Here is a 3955-nt window from a genome sequence, read left to right on the forward strand (position 1 = left end):
ACAGCATGGTTATGGATTGAATATAAAAAGGTAAGGGGTCTCCCTAAAGCACATGTGTTTAGGGAGAATGGTTTAGAGGTGAAATAATTGATTTTTGGGATTCCATCCTAGTTTGAAATGACTAAGTGATAATTGCAGGCAACTGGAGCATGGCTGGAGAAGGTGGGTAATTGGGGGGTGGCCTGGAAGGTGCCTCTCCCCTGTGGCCCCTTCTATCTCATGATTCCTGGCTGCAATTAATGAAGCAGAGTAAGGCATCTTCATAATCTTTATAATGCCCTTCTGCCATGATGTTCTGCCTTATCAGGGGCCCCAAAATTTCAACCTATGGCATCTGCTCAACATGGACTGACCCTCTGGTGTCATGAGCCAAGATAAATCTTTCCTCCAGTAAGTTATTCTTGTCATGTATTTTGGTCACACTGGTGAAAGGCTTAGTAAAGCAATTAGGATGTTATTACTAACACACTGCCATTCAAATAATCAGTACATGGTAAATATGGACACAATACATAGGATGTATGAATTGAAAACTGTTGGGCATTAACCCCATATAGTGATACCTGAAGAGAAAATTCTGGTTTGCATGCCATTCTCTAAAGGATATACTGGCATGATATGTCCAGAATACATAGATTGTTTCCACCTCATTCAAATTTAGTTGGTGTTTAGTTATCTGGATTATTTTATCTTGTGGCCCTTGTAAAAGAAAAGTGTATAGAGTGGAAACATTACACTCATAATGTTTATGACTCCATGTCATAGAGAAGTGAATTTTTTTCTAGACCACCAGTAATCTCTGAATATGATCCAGATAGGAATTATCCATTGAATTACACCAGCAACAGGATGAATTTATACAAAGTGCATAGAATGAAATCTGTCCTGTGTTGAGTTTCCTTCTTCACAGTGCAGGGCGCTGCCTACAGTGATTTCCCTTTGTGCTTTGGGTCCTAATGGCCCACACTCATCCTTGTGAGTCTGTTGGTTTGGAATGAGAATGATCTAAAACACAAAGGAGGAATTTGCAATTTTTAAGTCTCCATTGCTCACACTTCAGTGTTCCCACTACAGGATCCATTTGCTTGTTATTTAGATGCCATTGATTGAATTTTTTAGTTTTTATTTTGGTGACTTCTGTGCTTAACAGAAATTAACAACAATGCATGGAATGTGGGCAATTTAATGAGGAGGGTCTCGGCTCCTGATAAACTGAGGAGCATGAAAAACTTGTGATGCCAAGACCCTTCCCAAGAGCAATTTAATCAAAATTGTTCTGGGCAGGAGCCAGCCATTGGCAGTTTGAAACACTCCCCAGGTCACTCCTATAGTAGCCTACTGGAGAACCACTGGTGCCTGGGCTCTCCTATTCACTGGCCCATGATGGTAATACACTCTGCCTTTTATAGCTGTGCAAAAGAGTACTGATAGCTCCTGAATTTCTACTAAATTATATCTTATAGAAATCAAAAAGCCAAACTAGTATTTCTTCTTTATGTACTTTGTCTTTCTTGTGCAAGAAATCCAATGAACTATCTCCATGCTCAGAAATTATATTTATTTACCTACGTCATGTTCTCCAGTTTTACCAATACATGCCTTAATAATAAAACGAAGTGAAAAAGGTGTTTGCCACCCAACTTAACATAACAAAAATATGTACAGGGCCTTATTCTATAAAGAATTGAATTAAGATCTAATGAAGATACTCCACATTGACATCACAGAGATACCCACTATACTGTGCACTTGAAACTTCTTGAAACTCAGAGGACCAACTGATGGGTAAGGGCACTCCTCATTGTTAAGAACAGCAGTCACCTGGTCATTAGCAATGACAGTTTTGCCCCCTTTAAGCTTTGACTTCATCCTCATTAGGATGTGTCAGCTGATACCCATTAATGAAGATCTATCTGTTTTCCTTTTATGATATCTTTTATGTTGTTGTTGGATTGAAGATTACACCAAATCACCAAAATCCAATACAGGACCTCAATTATAAGAAGTGAGAGAACAGTTCATCTCCTGAATTCAGTGACACAAGGTTACACCAAGGTGGCGGGTTATGAGTTGTATAAGGGGCAGGTTTCCTCAAGCATCATATGTGGATGGACAAGGGTGTTCAGGAAACACAAGACATGAGTCAATATGGCCTGATCCAACCACCAAGACAGGAAGTCAGAAGCAGAAGGAAACAATTCTCAAGCAGGTGGAGTGTTGAGGGATCTGAACCTCTTGGTGATGCTGATCTCTGCAGCCACATCTCCTCATAGGACCCCCTAAGAACCATGCTGGTAATATGTTGCTGGGGAAATCAAATCATCCAAGTTTCACTGTGTGTTTGCACTCACTAAAGGTCTGTGTCTCCCATTAAGAGCTCCACAGCAGAGGGAATGCTTCAGAGGGGAATGGGGAAGTGTGCTAATGCCCTTCCTTGCTCCCAAGACAAGGGTCTCTGTTGCACACTCAAACCTTCTTTGCCCACCAGATGCATAATGAAGGAGGCAGGAGATGAAAATACAGCTTTTTACCTTTGGGTCCCCAGAAAGAAATAAGGGACACAGAAGTGGATCTTTACCAAGAGCAGACACGACTTACTGCCCACACTGCCTCTGAAGCCCACCAGACAGAGGCAGAATGTCACATGACACCCTCTCTGTGAGGAAGGATAGCTAAAAAGACCCTTGAGAGATGACTCAGGAAGACCTAACCAATGACACCTAACACAGCAGGGAAGGGAAGTCATGTTTTCCAATCAACCTGAATATTTAAACAAAATTAAACAGGCCTAATTTGATAATTGCCTATTTACAAATATAAACAATGACAGGAAAAGACTGTTGCATGTGACAAAACCAGCCTCTTGGCAGGGTATAAAAGGGGACATGGGTCAGAGAGAGACTCCAAAACTTCGAAACTCACCTTCCTGGAAACACCCCAGAACCTCCAGTCTCTGACACCATGTGCAACTCCTCTTGTGGCTCCTGCTGCTCTGGCCAGGGCTGTGGCTGCTGCCAGCCCAGGTGCTGCCAGACCACCTGCTGCAGGACCATCTGCTGCCGCCCCAGCTGCTGTGGCTCCAGTTGCTACAGCCCATGCTGTGGTGGTTCCAGTGGCTGTGGCTCCTGCTGCTGCTGCCCCACCTGCATTAGGACCACCTGCTGCCGCCCCAGCTGCTGTGGGTCCTGCTGTGGTGGTTCCAGTGGCTGTGGCTCCAGTGGCTGTGGCTCCTGTTGCTGCTGCCCCACCTGCATTAGGACCACCTGCTGCCGCCCCAGCTGCTGTGGCTCCAGCTGCTGCAGCCCCTGCTGTTCCAGTTCCAGTGGCTATGGAGGTTCCAGTGGATGTGGCTCCTGCTGCCACCCTTGCTGCTGCCGCCCCATCTGCTGTAGGACCACTTGCTGCCCCCCCAACTTCTGTGGCTCCTGTTGATGCGCCCTATGTGCTGACAGTCTGGGCTGCTGGCCCCCTTGCTCTCAGCCACCCCAGGAGCTACATGTCAGCTCCTGCAGGCCCTCCTGCTACAGCACCAGAAGCTGCCAGACCCCCTGCTGCACATCCCAGAGCTGCCCTCACCTGCTGCGCTTCCAGCTGCTGCCCCCTGTTTGTCTCCAGACCACCTGATGCTCCCAGTCAGCCCTAGTGGTTCCTGCTGCTGAGATCTGACCTCATCTCTGTTCTTCAACCAGTGTCCTCCAGGGCCTCCATCTCTCAGCCCCACAGGATGGAGCAATGGGACACTCCCCTCCCCCACTGCATGCTCAGTCTCTGACCAATGTCAGCAAGTTTGAATTTTCTCTAGCCTCCCTCTACTTTCACATTCCCCCTTTGGACACAATTGCTCTCTGACTTGCTGTCTCATGTGGACATAGACCTGCATCTTCAATAAAAATGTATTTTACTGGCAAAACACATAATGGCCTCATGTCTCTTCCTTTTTCCCTTTTTTGAATTG

The 3955-nt window shown here is 45.7% G+C and overlaps 1 protein-coding gene across 1 annotated transcript; it reads left to right on the forward strand.

Moving 5' to 3' along the window:
* The first annotated feature begins 2961 nt into the window (after window positions 1–2961).
* LOC139702513 (keratin-associated protein 4-2-like) lies at window positions 2962–3659 on the forward strand. Its single transcript, XM_071603856.1, has 2 exons — window positions 2962–3388; window positions 3481–3659. The coding sequence occupies exons 1-2, from the start codon at window positions 2962–2964 to the stop codon at window positions 3657–3659; spliced, it is 606 nt and encodes a 201-aa protein (XP_071459957.1).
* The last annotated feature ends 296 nt before the right edge of the window (window positions 3660–3955 follow it).

The sequence above is a fragment of the Marmota flaviventris genome, chromosome 17 (assembly GCF_047511675.1).
Source record: "Marmota flaviventris isolate mMarFla1 chromosome 17, mMarFla1.hap1, whole genome shotgun sequence".
NCBI lineage: Eukaryota > Metazoa > Chordata > Mammalia > Rodentia > Sciuridae > Marmota > Marmota flaviventris.